The 26,598-nt window shown below is 37.3% G+C and overlaps 2 protein-coding genes across 5 annotated transcripts in view; both read left to right on the top strand.

Annotated features, from left to right (window-relative positions):
• Positions 1–26,598, top strand: part of LOC115435893 (myelin-associated glycoprotein-like) — a 153,945-nt gene that overhangs the window by 19,153 nt on the left and 108,194 nt on the right. The gene's annotated exons all lie outside the window — the stretch shown is intronic.
• Positions 10,330–25,674, top strand: LOC115435897 (B-cell receptor CD22-like). Of its 4 annotated transcripts, XM_030158518.1 has the most exons (11): positions 10,330–10,378; positions 10,497–10,559; positions 10,876–10,929; positions 11,187–11,531; positions 11,666–11,977; positions 15,311–15,574; positions 16,613–16,876; positions 18,935–19,198; positions 20,069–20,386; positions 25,028–25,109; positions 25,220–25,674. In XM_030158518.1, exons 3-11 carry the CDS (start codon positions 10,884–10,886, stop codon positions 25,329–25,331), a joined length of 2,007 nt encoding a protein of 668 aa, XP_030014378.1. In that variant the 5' UTR covers positions 10,330–10,378; positions 10,497–10,559; positions 10,876–10,883; the 3' UTR covers positions 25,332–25,674. The 4 variants fall into 4 exon arrangements, with proteins under 4 accessions (XP_030014378.1, XP_030014379.1, XP_030014377.1 ...); XM_030158519.1 differs by having other exon boundaries at positions 10,333–10,559; positions 25,223–25,674; XM_030158517.1 differs by having other exon boundaries at positions 10,333–10,559.

Genomic DNA, 26,598 nt, shown 5'->3' with positions numbered 1-26,598 from the left:
AAACATTTCCGCTGCTGTTTTCACAAATGTACAACGTATCATTGAGATAAAGGTGAGAAACTCCACCAAGAATATGACAGTTCAGTTCACAGCCGTTTATGGGAACAAGTATGTGTCATTTTTGCATATGTTGAACAAAAACTTCCTCATTTTGCTGATGATTATTGCAGGTATTTTTGAGACTCACTTCACTCTTCTGAGGAACTTGACTTCTCTACAAACCTTGTGAAAATGTAAGTCCTGATACAAAACTTTAACACTTGGTTCTTTTCTTTATCTATATTTAGATTAAATGTATTTTGGTGGAAGTTAAGTTACATAATTTGTAACTTTAATCCACCAAACTCTTCGGTTCACTGTTTCTTTTATATTTATCACTTCCTGTTTTATGTTAATGTAGAAAAAAAAGACTGAAATAAAATTGAAGAGTCCACGGAGAAAAAAGTTTTTAAAGTGATCAGTGTTTTAGTGGGTGTTTAAGGTTAAGATACGACAAATATGCAGAGGGTTTTGTTTGGAATCATCGGCCTATTTTTTCTTTTTTAGTCAAACAGATGGCTGGAGCTCTGAATATCCTCCTCACTATCTGTCTGCTGCATGGTAAGTTCAGGTCCAGCTTCACATCTGAAACTATAGAAGAGTATAGAAGAGATCAAGCAGAACTGTAAACTAAGGTACTCCCAGATGTTTGAGTTTTGCATTCGGAGTTTAAGGATATTCATGAAATTAAAAGATATGTCAAAAAAATTATTGTTGAATGATTTTTTTATTTTTGTAATCTGTTGAGTGATGCTTTAGATCCTAGACTTACCTTTTGCAGTTTGTAATTGTCTTTTCACTGTTTTGTGTTTCAGGTGTCTTAAGTGCAGACTTTCAGATCTTTTTACCAAAGACAATAGAGGCTGTAGCTGGATCCTGTGTGACCATACCCTGTTCCTATGAAATACAAGAAAAATATGAAAAATATTTAAATGATACATGTGTAGCAATATGGAGAAAAGGAAATGATTATAATACTGCATCTAATGTCACATCAAGATTTATCACATCAACAACAGGAGACTTAAAAAACAAAACCTGCACCTCAACTATTAATAATATACAAATTGCAGACAGTGGTACATATTTTTTTCAGACTGGAATGCAAGAATAAGCTACTATATACTTTTCCATCAGGTGTGAATATTAATGTCAAAGGTATGTTTTTAATTCAGTCTCTAAACCATTTGTGTTCCATTTATCTTTGTAGTTTTGTTCATTTATTTTGGACATATTATATATTTAAAGTAGTGTTTATTTGGTGACTGGTCTATATGTGATTTCCCACCAGCTGATCCTCTTAGACCGACTCTGTCTCCGTCTGAACTGGAGGTGGAGGAGGGGGCCTCAGTGAGTCTGCAGTGCTCTGCTCCAGCTCCCTGTCCATCTCTTCGTCCGACTGTGACGTGGACCCCCAGTCTGGGAACCAGTCAGGAGACACTGATGGAAAATCAGGACAAAACTAAAGTCATAAAGTCCGTTCTGAATTTCATTGCCTCTCACCTCCACCACGGACAGAGGTTCTCCTGCACTGCTGTCTACAGGAGACAAGACAACAGGAATGTGTCGTCTGTTAGCCAAAGACTAACAGCTCATGTTAAATGTAAGTGAACTTTAATTTAGTCCTTTATTGACATCACAGTATGTTTTTTTCTGAAATGCTCAATTTCAATTTTCTCATAACATAATCCAGTTTATCGTACTTCATAATCAATGGCTGTAATCATTTTGGGGAGTCCTTGCCCCAAGTGGAGGAGTTTAAGTATCTTGGGTTCTTGTTCACAAGTGAGAGAAGGATGGAGCGTGAGATTGACAGACGGATCGGTGCAGCGTCTGCAGTGATGCAGTCGCTGTATCAGTCAGTTCTGATGAAGAAGGAGCTGAGCTGAAAGGTGAAGCTCTCGATTTACTGGTCAATCTACGTTCCTACCCTCACGTATGGTCATGAGGTTTGGGGCTTGACTGAAAGGACAAGATCCCGGATACAAGCGGTCAAAATGAGTTTCCTCCGTAGGGTGGCTTGGCGCACCCTTAGGGATAGGGTGAGGAGCACGGAGTAGAGCCGCTGCTCCTCCACATCCAGAGGGGTCAGCTGAGGTGGCTCGGGCATCTGTTTCGGATGCCTCCTTGACGCCTCCCTGGGGAGGTGTTCCAGGTATGTCCCACCGGGAGGAGGCCTCGGGGAAGACCTAGGACACGTTGGAGAGACTATGTCTCTCGGCTGGCCTGGGAACGCCTCAGGGTTCCCCCGGAAGAGCTGGAGGAGGTGTCTGGGAAGAGGAAAGTCTGGGCATCCCTTCTTAGACTGTTGCCCACGACCTGGCCCCGGATAAAGCGGAAGACAATGGATGGATGGATGACTGTAATCATTTTTCTCACCAGTGTTTTATCTGCATAATACAGTAATACACAGTACAATGTACTCTCATGTTCTGTGTGTCACATTTCAGCACCTTAGCAAATGTGTGAAATGTCTGACTCATCACTAGTCGCTTTTCCAGTGGACCTCTGTGCAAAACTTTACTGATATTTACTAAATGTCGAAAGAACACAAGTGTGTAATGTCAGTTTTTCTATTAAATCACAAATGTGATGATTTGTTTATTTATTATCGCAAGATGACACAAGAAATCATTCCATAAACATGGCAACAAACGTAAATATGGTGTTGATTTACAGATATATTCATTATTATTATATAGTACCCCCTTATCTCATACTAAATTAAAAAATGATTGGGTTTCCTGGTGTGTCCACACATACTGCGACATGTTTCTTCTTCTTTTTCGCTTGTAACATACGTCAACATCCGTTTTTTTAATTCACCTGACTCTAGTTGTGAAAAAAGGTCTTTCAGTTGCAGTTTTGCATGATATACCATTTGCGTTACGCCCCAAAATCTACCTCTTGTCAGCGCAAAAACTTTTAATCGAAAAATTAGACTTTCACAGAAATTGTCGTTTTTCCATTTGGTAAATTTTTATGCGCATGTTATATTTTCACAATTTGAGGGTCAAATATTGTTCATTTGGGAGACTTGCTGATAGCTCAACTTTATATAAATATTACCACAATAACCCCCCCCACACACACAATAGACTTTTTGTGTTCCATCATGACAGAGTTCACCTGAGTGTGTCTGGGCATTTTTGTAAACCTGATGAAACACTCTTGTCATCACAGTTGCTCCACAGATCCTGTTCTCGTCCAACTGCACCAAAGCTGCAGCCACAGTCAGCTGTTCCTGTTCCACTGTGGGAAACCCTTCTCCCAGATTACAGTGGTATTTGGACGGGCTATCTGTGAATCACTCAGGCAAGGTAGACGTCAGCAGTGAGTCTCTGCACGGCACAGGTCTAAGGAGCACCATCACCGTAAACCTCCCACAGGAGTTGCATCTGTCCACTCTGCTCTGCCACAGCAGCAACTCTGTGGGTTCTACCACTCACCAGTTCTATGTCGACACCTTCGAGCAACAAACCTTTTCAAAGTCTGGTTTTAGTCAAGGTCAGTTTTCACCATGGGCATTTTTAGTCCATTTTTGGGGGTGCTGAAGCACCCCGAAATTGATTCCCAGCACCCCTAAAATATTTGAAGGTTGCTGAAATTTTTGTTTTCTTGTTTACTTTATGTCCATTCTTAACATGCTGGAAAAATGTCAAAAACATACATACATACATGGTTGAAACATAATATTTTAACAACATAAATACAGCACCCCCTCACCCATCTTGTCTTGAAAATGGTTTGATCCACTCCATCCCTCCCCCTTTTCCTGACCCGGACTCTGGGCTCCACCTGTACAGAGCAGTGCAGGCGCTGCCTTCTACAGTTGGGTTCAGTAGTGGAGGAAATACCTGGTGTAAACCAGGACATTTGTTTACTTCTGCCACTTAATACAACACATTATTATCAACACCAGTCCCTATTTTTGCTGCACTGAAACGTAGATCCCTGTTTATGCTGTTAGGTGGGAGTATGCTGATTTTTTTAAATCTAGGAAATGTTCCATGTGGTTCAGTCAACCTCTGTCCTCTGTTTGAACTGGACTGACAGAAGCTGCTGTTGTGTTTGTGCATGTGTTCAGATTAAAGACAAGGTGATACTGACTTTATCTGACTGGACAACTGACTGGATAACCTTTAACTCCTATTGTGTGTGTGTGTGTGTGTGTGTGCGTGTGTGTGTGTGTGTGTGTGTGTGTGTATGTGTGTGTGTAGGTGTGTGTGCGCGAGTATGCGCAGACAGGAACATACGATTGAGTGTTTTTTTTTGTTTCAAATCTGTATGGACCTGTTTTAGCACTAACATTTCTTTTAAATGTGATCATAATCATGTTTGTTCCATTCTTTTCTCAGCAGGAAATCAAAACAGAATGTGATGCCTAGTGAAGGGGACACGACGTACATGTCATTAGACAGAAGAGACGTGTCTCCTGAATATGGGGTCATTGGACAACTTCCAACATGAGTAGAGGATGTATGTGTTTGTCATTCTAAACTGGGCTCCAAAACACAAATATTCCACGGTTTCCCACAGCAGATGGGAAAAATACTTAATTCAGTGTAAATACATATTATTTCATAAGATTGCTGTTTTTTCATTCTATTAGTACTGGTGTTTTTTCAGGTCTATACTTATCGTTATTTTGGTTGTATTTTTGTTTTCAGTGTTCTGTTCTTTTAGTTTTATGCATCATTATTATGTCAAATGCTTGTACCTTCACACACATAATATGTCATATAAGACAATATACAGGATATACAGCTCTGGAAAAAATTCAGAGACCACTGCAATTTCCTGTGAAATCAGCATGTGTGCATGTATGACAGCCATTCCATTCCTGTGTGTGTTGAATTCCAACACAATCACACCTTATTCTGCTGAATAAACACCTGATCCATGTCTTATTTAAGAAAGAGAAGTATAAAAACCACTACTGGGGCCATCACTATCTTCTTACAATAGATAAAAACAGTGCCATTAGTACCACAAAAGTAATTGGAATCCAAAAATAACTATTGAAAACAACTGGACTTCTGCTCTGACAGTGTTCCCAAACTCTGAGGACTGGTTTTTCTATCAGGACAATACTCCTGGCCTCAGCTAGGTCAGTAAAGGTGTGGATGACGGACCACCAGATGAAGACCCTGACATGGCCAGCCCAATCTCCAGACCTGAACCCACTTTGAAAACTTCTGGAGGAAGATGGATGGACACAAACCATGGAACATGTCTGAGCTTCTTGAATTTCTGTGCCAGGAGCTGCATAAAGTCATCCAACAGCAATGGAGGAGAGACAAGACACATGAAAGCTGTCACTGAAAATCAGGGTTATTCCACCAAATATTGATGTGTGAACTTTTCCCAAGTTACAACATTAGTATTGTGTTGTTTACAAATGAATATGAACTGGTTTTCTTTGCATTATCTGAGGTCTGAAAACACTACATCTGTTTGTTATTTTGACCAAGTGTCGTGTTCTGCAAATACATGCTCTAAATAATATTTTTATTTGGAATTTGGAGAAATGTTGTCGTAGTTCAGAGAATAAAACAAAAATGTTCAATTTACTCAAACACATACCTATAAATGGTAAAATCAGAGAAAGGGAAAATTTTGCAGTGGTCTCTTTTTTTTTTTTCCAGAGCTGTACGTCTTGCAACGTGAAATGCCTGTGTTTTTTTTCTCCTTAATTTCCCTCATTTTAAATAATGCCCTTTTATTGTAAAAGCTGAATTTTTAATATATGCATGTAATAAATATTGATATAAAGGTTCCTTTTGCTTCATCAGTCTTTGTCCTTCATTCATTTTTGCAGACATTTCTATTACTTTTACACCTAAAGTAACAAATTACCATTGCAATATTTTATCTAATTTTTAGTGATCAATTCTTTTTAAGACTCTGTTTTTATTTTCAATCAGTTGAATGGGTTGCACATTCACAAAACAGTTCAGTAATACTAAACAGTAGATTGGAAAAATAAATACGGTGATGTGCACCAGAGTAATATTATACTGAACTTTAGGGTCCAGGTAATTAATAGGAAACACATTTAACAGATAAATGACACAGTTTGGAAAATGTGGACTTTTTGATGCTTTGGTCACAGGCCTCATGGTGTCAGTTTTCCTCATGAATCAGACTCCAGCAGTGACTCATTACTCCCTCTTGTGGTCACAAATGTTCTCTTTTCTCTCCAGTTGTGTGTGTTCTTGGAGTGCATGACTGTGGGCTCAAATGCATATTTCATCCAAATATGCATTACATGTATTATTTGTTGCATTTATTTGTGAATCATTTGTTGTGTCAACCTTTAGTTTCTTTGTTGTTGGACGTACTGGACATGGTTAGTGGGAAGTCTGTTCCTGGTTCAGCTGAAGATGGAGCTGAGGAATGAAGAACCATGGGCTTTTTTTGTATGACCTGACCTTTACTGAGTTTTTCTTTTATTAAAAAAAAAAAAAAGAGTGATACAATAATAATAACAATAATAATAATAATAATAATAATAATAATAATAATAATAATAATAATAATAATAATAAAGGCCATACATGCTATACAGTTCCACACCTTATGCCAGTTATCAATGCCAGTGCACTGAAGACTAGTGTGGACAATCTCCGACCAGGCGAAACATAAATAATAATAATAATAATGACGATGCCACTAATACACATAGACATGGTTACAGCAGTCATTAAGTCCAGTTCACATTCTTGAGCTGGAAACATCATTGACCTGTGTAAGAAAAGTAGTGGGCCCATTTGTCATTGTAATCATCTACTCTATTTAACAGTTTATATGATAATCTTTCAAATGCCACCAGTTGACCAAGAGAGCTACGCCACTGGGGGAAAGTTGGAGTCGATGGAGCCTTCCACTTTCTTACTAAGAGTTTTCTCCCCAGGATGATGGCCGTTTGTATCCATTGTGAAACAGAGGAGGACAAAAAACTCAAAACAGAAGGATCCCCTAGCACATAAAGCCTATTAGTAAAGGGAATGCCCTGACCAACAACTTTCTCCATGACAGTGTGAACCAAAGACCAGTATTCCTGGGTTTTGGGACATTCCCAGAGCATATGCAGAAGAGTTCCACTATCATGCTGGCACTTCCAACAGACATCAGTATCTGCTAGCCCCACTTTCTGTAACCTAGAAGGCGTCCAGTAAACTTGGTTTAAGATCTTAAATTGGACCAACCTTGATTGTAATTCTCACAACAATTTTTTCATATTCTTAAGAATTCTACTCCACTCATCTTCTGAGAAGCTGACTTGTAAGTCAGTTTCCCATGTTCTTTTGAAAGACAGTATGTTAAGCTCAGAGGCCGACAGTGACATTTTGTAATAGACTGGCACCTCATGTCCACCTCCAAAAACATTTTTATGTCCTCCAAAGTATCACGGCTTGAGGGGGGCTTTGTGGGTGAGCCAAATGTATTTGCCACCAAATGTCATAACTGTAAGTATTTCCAAAAATCATGCCGGGATAAATTAAAATCCTGTGCTAGTTTTTCAAAAGATTTTAATGCATTATTTTCATATAAATCCCCCAACACCTTTCTGAAACCAGGACTTCAAAAAAAAGGTGACTTAGAAATGCAGAGTTTGGGATTGTGTCAAATACCAGCAGCTTGATTGAGATGGCGGTCAAATTTAAAAGTATTGGACATTTTCATCCATACTCCTTTCAAGTGAGACAGGACAGGATGTGACTGATTGGGGTGGGGGGGGGGACAAGATCAGTAGCTAAACTATAAAGTGGTGTAAATGGCAAACAAGCTATTCTCTCAAGATAGAACCAGGGGGTGCTTTCTCAGGGGGTAAGAACCAATGTGCCAGATGCCTAAGAGAGAAGACATAGTGATAAAGGAGTAAATTAGGGAACCCAAGTCCGCCTTTGTCCACTGGCTTCTGTAGTTTTCTCCAGTTCAGTCTGGGTTTTGTTGTTCCATATAAATGAATTACAAAGTTGGTCAAATTGTTTAAAATAGTTCCCAGGGACATTAACAGGTAGAGCCTGTAGCAGATAGTTCAACTGGGGTGTACAGACCATTTTTATTACATTTGCCTTTCCCCGACAGTGGTGCAGTGGTTAGCACTCGTGCCTCACAACAAGAAGGTCCTGGGTTCGATTCCAACACCAGTCAACGGGGGGTGGGACCTTTCAGTGTGGAGTTTGCATGTTCTCTCCGGGTACTCCGGCTTTCTCCCACCATCCAAAGACATGCACTGATAGGTTAATTGGTTAATCTAAATTGCCCATAGGTGTGAATGTGAGAGGGATTGTTTGTCTCTATATGTTCAGCCCTGAGATGAACTGGCGAAATGTCCAGGGTGTACCCCGCCTTTGCCCGTAAGTAGCTGGGATAGGCTCCAAGCGACCCCTGTAACCTTGGTGAGGATAAAGCGGGTTCAGATAATGAATGAATGAATGAATGAATTACCTTTCCCCACATGGAGAGTTTCAGCTGAGACCAGCGGTTGACATCAGCTCTCATCCCACTAAGTAGTGGTTCGAGATTTATTTTTATTAAGTCTGACAGATGTGGTGGGAAAGTAATACCAAGGTACTTAACGCTGTTCTGAGGCCAAGAGAACATGCTAGTTGGAAAGACCCATGGGCGTTGACAGATTTGGGGCATTTAGGTTTAGTTAGGCTTACTTTCTATTCAGTTCGAATCAGCCTCCATCTTGCTTCAGCTCTTCTGTGTTCTTCAGTTTGGTCAACCACAATGTATGTTCCCTCTTGTCTCATTGTGGTAGGTCAGTTTGTTCTGTTCATTCCTTCTTGTTTGGCTGCAGTTCTTTTGTGCAGTTACATTGTGTTTATAGGCCGAGTTATTACATGTTGGCTCTGTATTATTTTTGCATTTTTGTGTAAATAAAAAACTTACTTTTTCACACTTCTAATCTTGTCTCTGTACTGCTTTGTCCCAAACACCAACAACAACAAATACAACAGCCCCACCTCAGAAAGCAGATGGATGGATGGATGGATGGATGGATGACAGACCGTGTTGTGCAAGTTACTACCACACTGTAATCCATTACAGATTACTTGTAACTGTTATTTAAAGGAATTATTTTCCTTATCATATTACTGTGTCAGAATTGTAATGAGTTACATGAGTCCTGTATTACTTCTGTATTTAGTATATTACATACAGACTCTCATTATAAATGGTACAGTAATACACATGCATTTCTAGCGTCCCCAGACATTCAAAACAGAGACATTCTTTTTGCTAAAATTAATTTGTTTTTGATCATGTTATAGTTTGCTATATTATTTTGCAAATGAACATTAATTTTAGACAACATTTAGTCTATATAATGTAGATTATTATGGACGGAGGCAGAAAAGCCAGGTGTAAATTACTGCACAGTGGGAATTTGATTTTCCTTGGTCAGGATATGTACAGTCAGTCCAGCTTGGATTTACAAGGCTGACAATTAATACTGAACAAACAAGAACTCAAACTGTGAATTAAATTAAAAATTAAATTAATTAAATAAATGAAAGAGCTGCAGCATCTGAAACCGACCACAATGAACATTTGACAGATAAAGAGTACCACAGTGCTTCAGTTTCAGACTCACACTTTGTCTTTTATATACTGTATTGTGATTGTCTCTCTTAACTCACCAGAAAAAAACATTTTTTATCAATTACTAGAAATTTCAGGCGACCCTATTTGAATTCCATGTGACTCCACAGGGTGGTCACACCCCCAAGGTTGAAAAACACTGGTCTACGATATTCAAATCCCAGCAGGAACGCTTGCATTTTTTCCAACATTTTACATGTTCAAACAGGGGGGCGCAGCGTCAAGGACAAAGGAAGATAAATCTAAAATTGATAAAGAATTCTAACTAGTCATAAACGTTAGCTTACCTTGTCATTGCTGATCACAGGGATCATGCTAACTAGCTTCTATAAATCAGGGTTAGGGTTAATAATGAGCATACGTCCATGTGGACAATGGACTGTCTTCTGCTGAACACCAACAGGAAATAGAACTTTACAGATGCTTTTTTTTTCATTTGAGCAAATAAATTATGAGTAAAAGTGTGTTGTAATGCAAACGCTGGTGAACATGTACCGAACAAAATATTACTCAAAATGGATTAGTAATGCCTTACACTACTGCATCACAGCAAAAAGTAATCTGTTACTGTAAAGCATTACTTTAATCCCAACATTGATGATGGATGGATGGATGGATGACAGCTCACATAAATACACATCAGTTGAAAACAGTTGCAGTAGTTATAAACATTTCCGCTGCTGTTTTCACAAATGTACAACGTATCATTGAGATAAAGGTGAGAAACTCCACCAAGAATATGACAGTTCAGTTCACAGCCGTTTATGGGAACAAGTATGTGTCATTTTTGCACATGTTGAACAAAGACTTCTTCATTTTGCTGATAATTATTGCAGGTTTTTAAGAGACTCACTTCACTCTCCTGAGGAACTTGACTTCTCTACAGACCTTGTGAAAATGTAAGTCCTGACACAAAACTTTAACACTTGGTTCTTTTCTTTATCTATATTTAGATTAAATGTATTTTGGTGGAAGTAAAGTTACATATTTTTTAACTTTAATCCACCAAACTCTTCCAGTCAGTTTCTTTTATATTTATCACTTCCTGTTTTATGTCAATATAGAAAAAAAAAAAAGACTGAAATAAAACTGAAGAGTCCACGAAGAAAAAAGTTTTTACAGTGATCAGTGTTTTAGTGGGTGTTTAAGGTTAAGATACGACAAATATGCAGAGGGTTTTGTTTAGAATCATCGGCCTGTTTTTTTCTTTTTTAGTCAAACAGATGGCTGGAGCTCTGAATATCCTCCTCACTATCTGTCTGCTGCATGGTAAGTTCAGGTCCAGCTTCACATCTGAAACTATAGAAAAATATAGAAGAGATCAAGCAGAACCGTAAACTAAGGTACCCCCAGATGTTTGAGTTTTGCATTTGGAGTTTAAGGATTGTCATGAAATTAAAAGATATGTCAAAAAAAAATTTTATTGTTGAATGATTTTTTTTTTTGTAATCTTCTTGAGCAATGCTTTAGATCCTAGACTTACATTTTGCAGTTTGTAATTGTCTTTTCACTGTTTTGTGTTTCAGGTGTCTTAAGTGCAGACTTTCAGATCTTTTTTCCAGAGACAATAGAGGCTGTAGCTGGATCCTGTGTGACCATACCCTGTTCCTTTGAACTACAAGACTATCATAGAACAAACTTAGATAATACATGTGTAGCAAAATGGAGAAAAGGAAACGATTGGAATTCTGCACAAGATGTCACGTCAAGATTTATCATAAAAGCAACAACAGGAGACTTAAAAAACAAAACCTGCACCTCAACTATGAATAATATACAAATTGCAGATGGTGGTACATATTTTTTCAGACTGGAATGCAAGGATCGGATGATGTATACTTTTCCATCAGGTGTGAATATTAAAGTCAGAGGTATGTTTTTAATTCAGTCTCTAAACCATTTATGTTCCATTTATCTTTGTAGATTTTCTTCATTTATTTTGGACATATTATATATTTAAAGTCGTGTTTATTTGGTGACTGGTCTATATGTGATTTCCCACCAGCTGATCCTCCTAAACCGACTCTGTCTCCGTCTGAACTGGAGGTGGAGGAGGGGGCCTCAGTGAGTCTGCAGTGCTCTGCTCCAGCTCCCTGTCCATCTCTTCGTCCGACTGTGACGTGGACCCCCAGTCTGGGAACCAGTCAGGAGACACTGATGGAAAATCAGGACAAAACTAAAGTCATAAAGTCTGTTCTGAATTTCACTGCCTCTCACCTCCACCACGGACAGAGGTTCTCCTGCACTGCTGTCTACAGGAGAGAAGACAACAGGGATGTGTCGTCTGTTAGCGAAGAACTAACAGCTCGTGTTAAATGTAAGTGAACTTTAATTTAGTCCTTTATTAATATTGCATATTAAATGACCTTTTGGTTAATTTGTTTGGAAATGATCACTTTCAATTATCTCATAACACATTAATTTGATTTTATAGTTTCTTAATGTTTTTATTAATTTTATGTATTACGCTTAGTATTATTATTATTATTATTATTATTATTATTATTATTATTATTATTATTATTATTATTATTATTATTACTAGTGGCACTGTAGCTGTGGTGCCATTGTGTGTGAAAAGTGACCATACATTATTGTAAATGGACACAGCAAGAGCAGCAGCCATTTTATAAAAAAATTATCATAATGTTAATCGTTCACATTATTTGGGAGTGGATATTTAAGGAATATTTTCAAGACACAATTATGCATTTAGGCAGTTTGCTTCTTTCAGTACCATCAATTTATAGCATATGCAGTGAAATACTGCCTATTTGCATTGTTCAACAAAGTAGTTCATAAAGATAAGTATAAGTAAATTTGATAGAAACAATTAGACAGATTTGTTAGTTTACAATTTCAGGTTTTCCAAACTGTTTCTATTAATTAGCATCCTTTTTTGCTTTAAACAGTGATCCATTGACATAGTGATTTGTCATATATTGACTGTTGCAGTGTTAACACTTTGTTTCAATTGATCTGTTTGGTATGTCCGTTATTGACTTTCTAATGCCTATAACATTAGTTACGCTGTTTTGTGGTGTGCCTGTCCCCTGCACCTTTTAGGCTGATGAACACTTCTTGTTGTTTGTATGACTGGATACTCTATATCTGGTACATAGAAAACCCAAGGTGTAGATTCTGGACACAACTAACGTAAAATCTTCTAGGGTTGAAACTCATTGGGTCCAGTTGTCAGTAATCTGTTTCATGAAAATAGTATTGTTGTAATCATTATTTTTTAGCAATTAACTGTCAGTCTGTAGAGTCTCATATAATAATTCATGTATTATTTTCATAATTTATGTACCCAGGGAGTCAGTGAGAATTCTGTTTACTATTATCTAAAATACACAAAATGTAAGATTATGTTAAAAATATTTTCATTATGTTTAGATGAAAGTATGCACAAAATATATATTGGAATAATGTGTAATGTAACAGCATACTGTGATATTGTATTTCTCTTCAAGAAGTGATTTTAAGAAATGTCTGAATTTATGACTAATAACTTGATGAATGAAAATCAACTGTGCTAGTCAACATGTGATACATTTTAATGTATTGTACATTGTAGCCTTCACATTTTAGCATCGTCTGCTAGCAGTAGAAATTTCATGAACGGCAGCATAAACACTTCTGAAAATGGAGTATGGCAGCAGGGATGAAGAACTGAAAGTAGAGAGAGGCTAAAATCACCCAGCATACCTGACAACATTTGAATATGGACATAAAATTGTGCCTGAGCTGGGACCCAGTCTGTGGTTAGCTGCGAGCCGGTCTGTGGTGAGCGTGGACCCGGGTAAAATCACCCAGCATACCTCACAGCATTTGAATACAGACATAAAATTGTGCGTAGTAAATAGTCGGGTAATGTTTCTATTTATTTGGTGAGTTTGGTGGCGATCAGGCCTGTGAAGGCTGAGGAAAAGGCATAAAAATGCCCTCATGTGCTGCAACATGCAACATCGATCGGACAAAGATGCAACGGACAAAGACACGCACAACGTCCATTATAGTAGGATTTATAAATAAAGTTGGATTGGATTTCAGCTTTTTAATGTATTTCATCATCGATGGCTGTAATCATTTTTCTCACCAGTGATTTACCTGCATAACACAATTGTACACAGTAAAACGCAAAATAAAGATGGAAATTAGCCTTGGTTATAATTTTGGTACACACTGTGTTTATTAACATACATTAAAAACAACCAAAACTTCAAACTTTAAAATGTGCTCTCATGTTCTGTGTCAAATTTCAGCATTTTATCAATTGTGTGAAATGTCTGACTCATCATTTTGTGTAGTTTGAGGCTCAGACTGTCATAAACAGTGACACCACACTCTTAACCCGAGGTGGTTCTATTCTAAGCAGAAGTTAATACATTTGTGAGATAGGAGTGAATATGAAATATATTTTACAGAATGGTCCCATGTTTACTGTTCAGTTCCTCCTGCGTTGTAAATACAGTTTACTGAAGGTGACCCATGTGGCGCTGCCTGAGTACATTATGAAAATGTCCTATTCAGGTTGGAGTGTTTATTTTCCTTGTGTTATTCCTTTTTCATAAACTCCTGATCCAGAAACAGTTGTATAAATGAAAACTGATTAGAACAGAAATTATTTTGATTTCAGACTGTTAAATTTGAAAGACTAAAATGAATCAAAGCCTCTAATCCTAGCTGTAACAGCCTGAACTGAACTAAATTCAGTTATCTGTGAAATTTGGAACAGGTTGAATGTCTGCTTTATGTCCATTCTGGAGTCGTAGAACTAATACTTGTTTTTCTGTGAATGCAATCACATAAAAACATGGAAATAAAAGCAGTTCTGATTTCATAGCTCATTCTTTAATCTTCCAATAGCAGCGCAGACTCAGGACATCTGTTTTAAGACTCCAAAACACAACCAGGTTTCCCCACAATCATGAAGTGAACGTAGTCATACTTTAACAAATCATGCAGTTTTATTTATTTATTTTTTAAATTTCAGATACATTTCTTTGTTATAAATTTCATGTTTAGTCTTATGTTTTTAATAACATTTAATGTTTTGCAAAATGTTTTAATAACATTTAATGTTTAAAAACATTTTAATTTGTCAAATTATGAAGGGCTATGAAAGTAATATGATTACAGAATAACTTATTACACTGAATGTAGTATAATTTAAGTTTAAGTATTTATCTGCTGCAACTTAAGGTGTGGACATGGACTAAGGATGTAAATAGGAGAAGCAGAAATAAGCCTCCCGCTTCAGCTTCTTCCTTTTTCAGTTACAAAATGTGTTAATTTTATGTTTGTTTGTTTTTTTAATATGTAGGTGTTTTGTTTTGTTGTTTTTTTTTTATATGTATGTGTTTTGTATTTTGTATTTAACTGAAATAAACATTTATTCATTCATTCATTCATTCATTAATGTTAGAATAGGCCTTCTTCTCCATGTAATCTGAAGTAGTAGTCACAGCATCACAGTGTCACAGCGCCCCCTATGGACCAGCCACCACTGCTAACCACACTGAGGAAAACGTTATTCAGACTCAAACATCAGGAGGCTAATTGACCCAGATCTGTGTTGTTTTACTGATATCAATAGACTGTGAAACTTAAAAAAAAAGGCAAATAATGTTTTTCTCGTTTCTTTTAGATCGACCCAAAAACACCACTTTCTTGGTCAGTCCATCTGGTTCAGTTCAAGAGGGCACTAATGTGGTTCTGAAATGCAGTAGTGATGCCAACCCAGCAGTACAGATCTACACATGGTACAGAGCTGATCCACAACATGAGACTCTAATCCACACCGGACCTGATTTAACCATTACTGCATCAAGAAACACTGGTGCTTTCCTCTGTCAGGCTGAAAACGATCTGGGAACTGAACGGTCCAACAAGACAAACATAGATGTTCAATGTATGTATCACATGTTTCTAAATCTATATGTTCATCTACTAGAATTTGCTTAATAAAGCTTTACCCAAAATAACTGCAATTGCAGTTTTAGGAAGAGTCCAATCAGCAATGTGTGGGAACACTAGAGTTTTGCACACATTTTTCCTATTCACCATCTTTATAATTTTTCTGACTAATTTTTTGTGGAGACTAAATAAAAGGAAATGCAAAGGTCAGTTTTTAATAGAAGATAAGAATTCAAAAATCTTGGAATCAATGATTATCAATTATCTTAATGTAGAGCACAAAGGAAAAAAAACAGTGTGAGGGTCCTTGGGTCCATTAATAGTTGCTTGCAAATGTAGTTTTTCTTTTTTTTCTGTGGTGTCCCAAAAACACATTTAAATTTATTTATTTATTTATTTATTTATTTATTTATTTATTTATTTATTTCAGATCAGTAAACATTTTTTCCAGTGTTTTGTTTATTATCATTTTGACACTGTCAGTAAAATGTTTGTGGCTCAACATGTGTTTAATAAATCATGTCATGTCATATGGACAGCGTGATATTGTTGATGGACATTTTCCTGTCCTTCACATGTTCAGTCTGCCTCTTTAACCCCAACTGGTCAAGGCAGACGCCCATCCTCCACAGTCGGGGTCTGCTCCAGGTTTCTACCTGTGGAAAAGATGTTTTTCCTCAACATTGTCACCAAACATTTGCTCCTGGAGGATTCTGATTCTGTGTCTGGGAATTGGAGTCTGGTCTTGACCACTTCTAAATTACAAGTGTCATAAGATGACTTTTGTTATGACTTAGTGTATAAATAAATATAAACATAAATAAAATTTGATTAGATTAATATTTAGGTGACAGTCTTTCATCAGTGTATCTTTGCAGGATCATATTCACTGGAATAATTCCAAGTTAAATGTGAAAATCCCTAATGTTTGTTTGCTGGATTTCAAGAGAATATCAGAACCTGTAACAATGTTATTTGTTCTATGTCAGATGGAAATATAAAACCTATAATTCATTATTAATTCATTTTTCAGATGTACCCAAAGACACCAAAGTCTTGGTCAGTCCATCTGGTCCAGTTCAAGAGGGCACTAATGTGGTTCTGAAATGCAGTAGTGATGCCAACCCAGCAGTACAGATCTACACATGGTACAGAGCTGATCCACAACATGAGACTCTAATCCACACCGGACCTGATTTAACCATTACTGCATCAAGAAACACTGGTGCTTTCCTCTGTCAGGCTCAAAACGATCTGGGAACTGGACGGTCCAACAAGACAAACATAGATGTTCAATGTATGTATCACATTTATAAAATCTGTTCATTCATCAACCGAAACAGGTATAAAGGTCAGATTTTAATAGAAGATAATGAGGCTTAAAAAAAACTTAATCATAGAATTGAATCTTGTGAACCACAGGGGGAATAAATGTGAACACATTTTGGTCAATAATTCATGAACTGCCTATTGTGAATATTTTAAGCCCACAAAATAAAAAGAACACTGTGGGAGTCCCTGGACCCACCTACACCTACTTACAAATATAGTTTAGCTTTTTTCTGTGCTTTCTATATTATCCCAAACAGACCAATTCCCCTTTTGTTTTCTTTTCAGATCAGTAAACTTCTTGTCAGCTGTTTTGTTTATTATCATTTTGTCATCGTCCAGTAAAATGTCGGTGACTCAACATGTGTTTCATAAATAATGTCATGTTTTATGGACAGGATGATATTGTTGATGGACAGTTTATTGTCGTTCAAAATGACAGTTCAGTCCATTAGTATTTAGGTGACAATCTTTTATCAGTGTCTCTTTACAGAGGATCATATTCACTGGAATAAATTCCAAGTTAAATGTGAAATTCCATAATGTTCGTTTCCTGGAATTGACTAGAATATCAGAACCAGTAACAAAGTTATTTGTTCTCTGTCAGACAGAAATAAAAAACCTATAATTCATTATTATTTCATTTTTCAGATGTACCCAAAGACACCAAAGTCTTGGTCAGTCTATCTGGTCCAGTTCAAGAGGGCACTAATGTGGTTCTGAAATGCAGTAGTGATGCCAACCCAGCAGTACAGATCTACACATGGTACAGAGCTGATCCACAATATGAGACTCTAATCCACACCGGACCTGATTTAACCATTACTGCATCAAGAAACACTGGTGCTTTCCTCTGTCAGGCTGAAAATGATCTGGGAACTGGACGGTCCAACAAGAGAAACATAGATGTTCAATGTATGTATCACATGTTTCTAAATGTGTGTGTTCATCTACTAGAATTTGCTTAATAACGCTTTACCCAAAATAACTGCAATTGCAGTTTTAGGAAGAGTCCAATCAGCAATGTGTGCGAACACTAGAGTTTTGCACACATTTTTCCTATTCACCAACTATACAATTTTTCTGACAAATTTTTTGTGGAGACTAAATAAAAGGAAATGCAAAGGTCCGTTTTTAATAGAAGATAAGAATTCAAAAATCTTGGAATCAATGATTATCAATTATCTTAATGTAGAGCACAAAGGGAAAAAAACAGTGTGAGGGTCCTTGGGTCCATTAATAGTTGCTTGCAAATGTAGTTTTTCTTTTTTTTCTGTGGTGTCCCAAAAACACATGATCTTTTTTTTTTTTTTCAGATCAGTTAACATCTTGTCCAGTATTTTGTTTCTGATCATTTTGACATTGTTCAGTTAAATGTTTGTGGCTCAACATGTGTTTAATTTGATTTTGCTTTGAATTGATTTGACTCTGATTTGAATTGGTAAAGCACTTTGTGACTCTGTCTGTGAAAAGTGCTCTATAAATAAAATTTACTTACTTACTTACTTAATAAATCATGTCATGTCATATGGACAGTGTGATATTGTTGATGGATATTTTCCTGTCCTTCACATGTTCAGTCTGCCTCTTTAACCCCAACTGGTCAAGGCAGACGTCCATCCTCCACAGTCGGGGTCTGCTCCAGGTTTCTACCTGTGGAAAAGATGTTTTTCCTCAACACTGTCACCAAACATTTGCTCCTGGAGGATTCTGATTCTGTGTCTGTGAATTGGAGTCTGGTCTTGACCACTTCTAAATTCAAAGTGTCATGAGATAACTTTTGTTGTGACTTAGCATATAAATAAATATAAATAAAATTTGATTGGGTTAATATTTAGGTGACAGTCTTTTATCAGTGTATTTTTACAGAGGATCATATTCACTGGAATAATTCCAAGTTAAATGTGAAAATCCCTAATGTTTGTTTGCTGGATTTCAAGAGAATATCAGAACCTGTAACAATGTTATTTGTTCTATGTCAGATAGAAATATAAAACCTATAATTCATTATTAATTAATTTTTCAGATGTACCCAAAGACACCACAGTCTTGGTCAGTCCATCTGGTCCAGTTCATGAGGGCACTAATGTGATTCTGAAATGCAGTAGTGATGCCAACCCAGCAGTACAGAACTACACATGGTACAGAGCTGATCCACAACATGAGACTCTAATCCACACCGGACCTGATTTAACCATTACTGCATCAAGAAACACTGGTGCTTTCCTCTGTCAGGCTGAAAACGATCTGGGAACTGGACGGTCCAACGAGATAAAAATAGATGTTCAATGTATGTATCACATTTTTATATCCTCTTCATCTGGTTGGATTTAATGCAGCAAAGTGTCCCATAATAACTGTAGATGATATTTTATTAAGGGTCTATGCATCAGTGGTGTTGGACTGGTGCTTAGAATACCACTTTTGCACTGATTCTTTTGTTTATGCTGGTTGTAGGGACCAAACTGAATGTGATTCAGTCAAAGTCCACTTTATGGTCAGTTTTTGCCATATGTACATCACATACAGAAAACTGAAATTTCAAGACTCTAAGGCCCCACGGTGCAAAGTGACCATAGTAGAAAAAAATATTAAAAAGTATCAATAAATACAATAGAATATAACTATAAACAATATAACTATAGACATAGAATATAACAATAAACAGCAGGAGGTTGAGGAGACAATAAATAGACAATGAAGGTTGTATAGAGATGACTGATTTAAAGTGACATATACAATATGTGCAATATGTAATAAAGTGGTAAGTGGCTGGAGCAGTTTAACTAACAAGACTCAACTGGACATTGACCTGTGGCAGATGACTACATAACAAGTCATCCTACTCAGATACATACTAGAAGTCATGTTGGATTTTTGTAATATGACTGGGTGATTTCTAATGCAACGTATGTCAATCATTATAAAGCAGCCTCCAATAGAGATAATAGACAATGTAGGAATGAAGGATGCAGTAGATTATTAGTACACCACTCACTGTTATTATTCATTTGGGAGACTTGCTGATAGTTCAACTTTATATAAATATTACCACAATAAACCCCCTCACAATAGACTTTTTGTGTTCCATCATGACAGAGTTCACCTGAGTGTGTCTTGGCATTTTTTTAAACTTGATCAAACACTCTTGTCATCACAGTTGCTCCACAGATCCTGTCCTCGTCCAACTGCACCAAAGCTGCAGCCACAGTCAGCTGTTCCTGTTCCACTGTGGGAAACCCTTCTCCCAGATTACAGTGGTATTTGGACGGACTATCTGTGACTCACTCGGACAAGGTAGACATCAGCAGTGAGTCTCTGAACGGCACAGGTCTAAGGAGCACCATCACCATAAACCTCCCACAGGAGTTGGATCCGTCCACTCTGTTCTGCCACAGCAGCAACTCTGTGGGTTCCACCGTTCGCCAGCTCAATGTCAACTCTTTTGAGCAACAAACCTATTCAAGGTTTGGTCAAGGTCAGTATTCTATACAGTGAATATGCTACAGAATCATTCGAAAGGAGGTCCACCAGCTTTGCTGAATCTAACACTGCCCTTTCTACATCTGGTAGTGAATTGTTCCATCCACCAGATCATGGTCGACCTGTTTAGGGTTCTGGTTCCCTTTGAGCCAGTGGCAGCTGCTCGTCTTTCAGAGAGGGGAAGCTCATTGTCGGCTTACATCAAAAAAAACTGTCAAGTTATTTAAACATAAATTCGGCCTTTTTAAGAAAATGGTCAGTGACGTTATCGTACCAAGTAGGCGTCTTTTCCAGGGACTAGATAGCTAGTTCATTCCGACCTAGCCAACAGTATGATTGATTTAACTATCTACAAAATGATATTAAACTCGAACATGAAATGATTAAATTATGTAACTGAAACAAGAAAACGTTGAAATTATGTTAAATTGAAACGAGGAAGTACAATGAGTGTGTTTTATTTACAGTGCAAGAAATGAACAAGTAATTTCGTAGTGGTTTCTCTCTCAATGTCACAAGCAGAATGTGTGACGGTATTAAACTGAACTGTCAGGTGAAGGAGTAGATCTCAAAATAGCTGTCAATCAAATGGGATTTAGCCTTTCGACTGATCCTCCAATCAGCACGTGAAAGCCCAGCATCCAGCCCAGCCGAGCTCCGCCCACAGCTCCATTCACCCCCAGAGACGCTGAGCATCCGGGGGCGGGACAACATCATGGCATTTATCCAATTATCGTCCAGCTTTGAGGCAATGAAAAAAACTGTTCCACTCAGTCCCATTGAAGTGCATGGACACCGAGCGTCTACGGGAAAATGCACTGACCATAGATTGTATGAGAAAAAGGCGCAACGGGAATGTATGAGAAGTGAACAACATCGAGTCCCTTGATTTGTGATAAAGCTGATTCTGAATGAACTCGTCTTTGAGATGAACGTGTTCTAACACATTTGTAGTCAATGAAATGTCAACACAACCGAACATATTTAATCATTTAATTTTCGTAATTTTAGGGGAAGCTGAGCTTCCTTTGCAGTCCTTGAGAAATCGCCTCTGCTTTGAGCCATGTTTGAACTGAACCTTCACCTTTAGTTGAAGTCTAATATTTCCACTTTGGCCTTCTATATGTAACCCAGTAATAGAGCACAGGTAGATAATGATCAATAATAATAATCGGACCAGTATCAGAAGGTACGAAGTTTTTAAGAGCCAGGAATTTGAACATCACTGACACAGACACTATTGGTTTGTGTTTTTCTCATGACCACTTGTATTATAATTTGAAGTCACAATTTAACTTCACACCATTTTGGAAGAATAAACATCGTATAGACAATAACAAACTAAAATAAATAAAGCCGGAAAAATAAAACCCTCTTTGACTTCCCAAAGTTATTAATCCTTGTGTTTGGGCCCTTTTTTTCCGACCAGTGTCGGTGTTTGGTTTTGTCCTACCACACAGTCCGAAGGATCCTGATCAGTTGCTGAAGCTCAGTATCAATGGTTCGATGAGGCTCGCCACCCAGTTCACACTGGGAATCTTCTGATGAATCTGGAACGCTGAAACTTCATACACTCCTTGCAGGACGTGCTCACATAGATGGTGCGACGTGGCTGTAAAACCTTTCATGCGTCCGAAAAAAAAACAAAAAACAAACCCTGACCTATAGCAGGCCAAATGAAATCCGATGAGCTTGTTAAACTCATACATTGTCCATATAGATTCTGTTCTAATATCTAACGTCCCATGAATTTTCACTAATCAAATACATTCAGCTTTGCACTAATTAGTTTAAATCATGTTCTGGAAAAGTTTAGTTGCACAACAATCAAATATAATCAGTTCAAATATACATCACAGTTGTTAAATTAATACATTCAAAATGCTACTTGTTAGCAAAATGCTTCTTGTAATCATACACATGTTCAGAGAATGTTACATTAATAACTCACAAAACATCGTTTTATAAAAATAAAACACTATAAAATACTCTTTTAGCTTAGTTAAACTGAATAAAGTGCTATAATATTCACAGTAATGCAGAGGTATTAAGGCTCAGCGTGCTTTATTATTTCTCCCTGCACCGGTGAAACAGTGAGAAAATGCACTAAACATTCACCTCTTTTAATTACCATAAATATAGAAAAAAAAAAACCCACAAATAATTCAATCTTACCAACAGTTATTGACACTTCTTATGGCTATCTGAAACAAGCAACCTAAATATTAAGTGCTTTTACAGGATCTTAACAGGTTTTTAACAGTATTTTCCACTCACCGCTGAGTCAGGGTAAGAACATGCTAACGGTATTCCATCTCGGAAGATAGGAATTTTCATTGGCCTCTCGCGCTGCTCTACAAAACCCTATCACGACAATATACCGATCAACAGATGTTAGACATCATCCACAACTGATAAAACTATATTTTAAGAGTTATTTTACTTCTTATCAAGCGGATGGTGATGGAACAGATTCCATGTGTTTCAGTGAATGGCGCCGAGGGAATGGACGTTAATTACTTCCGTATCTGAGAAACACAAAGTTGTCATAACCGGAAAGGCTGAATAAGGTGGAATAAGACTCGCTGTGATTGGTCGGTTGATAAGCTCATCAAACGGAGCCAGGTAAATTTAAAGAAACACTAGCACTTTTCCAGCGGATATTAAGAAAATCCAATTTGATTACAAATGATTGTTCCTACATTTGTGCATATCATTTTAAACAGATATTTTTTCACAGTTTTTTAAACTACAAACAATTATGAATCAAATTAATGTAAGAATGCATTCTACATAAAAAAATTATGTAATGACTTTAAAGCCTGGGCTACATATATACATATAATGCGACAATGTTGGGTGGAAGGTTTACAACAAACAGCTGTTTTTTTTTTGTTTTTTTTTTTGCAGTTCCAATATGATTCATTCACTCATTTTACAAACTGCTGAACCCTCTGGAGCAGAACTGTCAAACTCATTTTAGTTCAGGGGCCACATACAGCCCAATGTGATCCCAAGTGGACTGGACCATTAAAATAATAACATAATAACTTATGAATAATAATCCAAATGTTTCTCTTTGTTGTAATGTGACAAAAATGATGTTTTGAAAATGTGAATTACCTGAATAACCATGTACAATTGAACTTAGAGATTCAGTAACAAGCATAATATTATAAAATTGCACTTATGTTTCAGGTTGTAAATGGTTGTTCAGATTATTCACATTTTATTGAGAAAGGATAAATTGTGAAAAGTAAATATTTTCTTAAGGTAATTTTACTTATTTTTCATCAAATCAAGAAGGAAATTTGGAGTTGTCATTATTTATAGGTTATTCTGATTAGGGCTGGGTGTCATGGCCAATTTCTATAATCGATTCGATTTTGATTCATGAGGTTCTGAATCGATTAATTACAATTTGATTTGATTCGATTCAATATCGATTCGATTCAGTATTAATTGATTGATTCAGACTAATTTAGAGAAACCAAAGTACAATTTTGAGTTGTAACCTGATTATTTGAGTACCGCAGTCATGCAACACATCAATACCGGGATCAATATTGATATTAGAAAGGAAATAAATATGACATTTCAGCAGTAAATTGCTGAATGTTCTCTGAAATAATGAACGGCACAGAAACATTCCCATGTTTTTACAGTGGCTCAGATCAGACTTTGTCATCTTTATTCTGTTTTATGGCTGGAGGCTACTACTCACCTGTGGTGGGGGGTTGGGGGTGCACTCCGTGATTGTTGGTCGGAGTGGAGCGGGGCTGGGGGGTGCACGCGCCATGAATGTTGGTCAGGGAGTCGGGGTGGGGGTGTAGCGGTCAGACATTGTCGCTTTCCTCTTCCTCTAACTCCATACTCAGCCACAGGTGATAGTATGGATCCAAGTTATTATTCCAAGAATGACCGGCTTCTGCGACTCGCCGGATGGCCAGTTCCTTCACATTGTGGGTTCAAGTTTGAGGCCGGAGGACCTCCAGAGGAGGGGGTTTTCCCACCGCGTCTTTTCCGCATCTTTTTTGCGAGTGAGACCAAGTCTTCCCCAGGGGTTCACAAGACCGAGCCGCCCGCAGTTCCGCCTACTCCCGGTCCTGCTCTGAAAAATTGATCTCATCCACTCTTAATCAGTTACGCAAAATTAAAATGAGATTGATCTAAGATCGATTGAATCGATTTTTTTACCCAGCCCTAATTCTGATAGTATTTTACTTGAGATCACATTGGTCTGTATGTGACCCCTGAACTACAATGAGTTCAACATCGATGACTGTTAGTATGGTCAGTGTAATTTTTGCACTTTGCAAATTCATACCATGGGTCAGATTGGACCCTGTGGTGGGACGGTTTTGGCCCTGGGGCTGTATGTTTGACACTCACATTCACACCTACAGGTGATGGAGATCCAACCCAGAACCTTCTTGCTGTGACCAGAGGAAATTCTACAGACTCTGGGTTAATGATGGCATTCAGTTTTCTGTTCTAACTGTTGAATTTAATAGTCTATGTTTTTAGTGCAAGTAATAAAATATTTCTTATACCTTTATTCATATCTGTGTGAAATAACCATGTACTCAGCAGCTTTGGCAGTGATGACCCTTACTCCTTTTATTTCTCATAACAGGTCTTTTTCCAGTCATTTTGGCTGTTGCTGTTGTATCTCTCAGTATGAATGTCTTCTACACAATCTACATGATTTCTCTTCGGTATGTTTCTAAAGAAGTTTTTTTTTGTTTCAAAGCTGTATGGACCTGTTTTAGCAATAAAGTTTCTTTTAAATGTGATCATAATCATGTTTGTTCCATTCTTTTCTCAGCAGGAAATCAAAACTGAATGTGATGCCGAGTGAAGGGGACACGACGTACATGTCATTAGACAGAAGAGACGTGTCTCCTGAATATGGGGTCATTGGACAACTTCCAACATGAGTAGAGGATGTATGTGTTTGTCATTCTAAACTGGGCTCCAAAACACAAATATTCCACGGTTTCCCACAGCAGATGGGACAAATACTTAATTCAGTGTAAATACATATTATTTCATAAGATTGCTGTTTTTTCATTCTATTAGTACTGGTGTTTTTTCAGGTCTATACTTATCGTTATTTTGGTTGTATTTTTGTTTTCAGTGTTCTGCTCTTTTAGTTTTATACATCATTATTATGTCAAATGCTTGTACCTTCGCACACATAATATGTCATATAAGACAATATACAGTATATACAGCTCTGGAAAAAATTCAGAGACCACTGCAATTTCCTGTGAAATCAGCATGTGTGCATGTATGACAGCCATTCCATTCCTGTGTGTGTTGAATTCCAACACAATCACACCTTATTCTACTGAATAAACACCTGATCCATGTCTTATTTAAGAAGGAGAAGTATAAAAACCACTACTGGGGCCATCACTATCTTCTTACAATAGATAAAAACAGTGCTATTAGTACCACAAAAGTAATTGGAATCCAAAAATAACTATTGAAAACAACTGGACTTCTGCTCTGACAGTGTTCCCAAACTCTGAGGACTGGTTTTTCTATCAGGACAATACTCCTGGCCTCAGCTAGGTCAATAAAGGTGTGGATGACGGACCACCAGATGAAGACCCTGTCATGGCCAGCCCGATCTCCAGACCTGAACCCACTTTGAAAACTTCTGGAGGAAGATGGATGGACACAAACCATGGAACATGTCTGAGCTTCTTGAATTTCTGTGCCAGGAGCTGCATAAAGTCATCCAACAGCAATGGAGGAGAGACAAGACACATGAAAGCTGTCATTGAAAATCAGGGTTATTCCACCAAATATTGATGTGTGAACTTTTCCCAAGTTCTAACATTAGTATTGTGTTGTTTACAAATGAATATGAACTGGTTTTCTTTGCATTATTTGAGGTCTGAAAACACTGCATCTGTTTGTTATTTTGACCAAGTGTCGTGTTCTGCAAATACATGCTCTAAATAACAATGTTTTTATTTGGAATTTGGAGAAATGTTGTCATAGTTAAGAGAATAAAACAAAAATGTTCATTTTACTCAAGTACATACCTACAAATAGTAAAATCAGAGAAAGGGAAAATTTTGTAGTGGTCTTTTTTTTTTTTTTCCAGAGCTGTACGTCTTGCAATGTGAAATGCCTGCGTTTTTTCCTCCTTAATTTTCCTCATTTTAAATAATGCCCTTTTATTGTAAAAGC

This window comes from Sphaeramia orbicularis, chromosome 16 (genome assembly GCF_902148855.1).
Source record: "Sphaeramia orbicularis chromosome 16, fSphaOr1.1, whole genome shotgun sequence".
NCBI classification, from domain to species: domain Eukaryota; kingdom Metazoa; phylum Chordata; class Actinopteri; order Kurtiformes; family Apogonidae; genus Sphaeramia; species Sphaeramia orbicularis.
The sequence above is the reverse complement of the archived record's forward strand: the minus strand, read 5'-3'. Positions and strand labels throughout refer to the sequence as shown.